Genomic DNA, 430 nt, shown 5'->3' on the forward strand with positions numbered 1-430 from the left:
CACAGCTTGCAATGACCCACCCCGAATTTTTCACACTCGCTTGTGAAATACACAGGTTTAAATGTACAGTTGTGAAGAAAAGGGCTGTCAGTCTGCATTAGCTGCAAGAATCACAAGCCATGTAATTGTTATTATTTTTAGAGTCCTTGGTTTTACTCAACGACCTTTTCTAGTACCCTCCTCTTCTGCCGTGAGAACACCACAGCTCACGTTGTTCCTCAGCCTGCTCAGGCAGGGACAGCTATTAATGAGCTGTCATGATGCAGTGGGCAGCAGCAGAGGGCACCAGACACCCAGAAATACGGCTCCATGTGCACTCCCTGCAGGGATCCGGCCTCTCCTACCTGGCAGCTTTTCAAGGCAGAGCAAATCCATATGGACAAAGAGCCTGAAGCACTCGAGGTGATGTCAGTACTTGACACCAGCCAGC

The 430-nt window shown here is 49.3% G+C and overlaps 1 protein-coding gene across 1 annotated transcript in view; it reads right to left on the minus strand.

Annotated features, from left to right (window-relative positions):
* CTCF (CCCTC-binding factor (zinc finger protein)) overlaps window positions 1-205 on the minus strand; it is a gene marked incomplete at its 5' end in the record, with an annotated part of 13,528 nt that extends 13,323 nt beyond the window's left edge. Inside the window, one exon of the mRNA XM_010132717.1 lies at window positions 162-205. Coding sequence (XP_010131019.1) covers window positions 162-205 — 44 coding nt within the window. The remainder of the gene's footprint in view (window positions 1-161) is intronic.
* Between the last annotated feature and the right edge of the window lie 225 nt (window positions 206-430).

Source organism: Buceros rhinoceros, unplaced genomic scaffold, assembly GCF_000710305.1.
Source record: "Buceros rhinoceros silvestris isolate BGI_N320 unplaced genomic scaffold, ASM71030v1 scaffold133, whole genome shotgun sequence".
Classification (NCBI taxonomy): Eukaryota; Metazoa; Chordata; class Aves; order Bucerotiformes; family Bucerotidae; genus Buceros; species Buceros rhinoceros.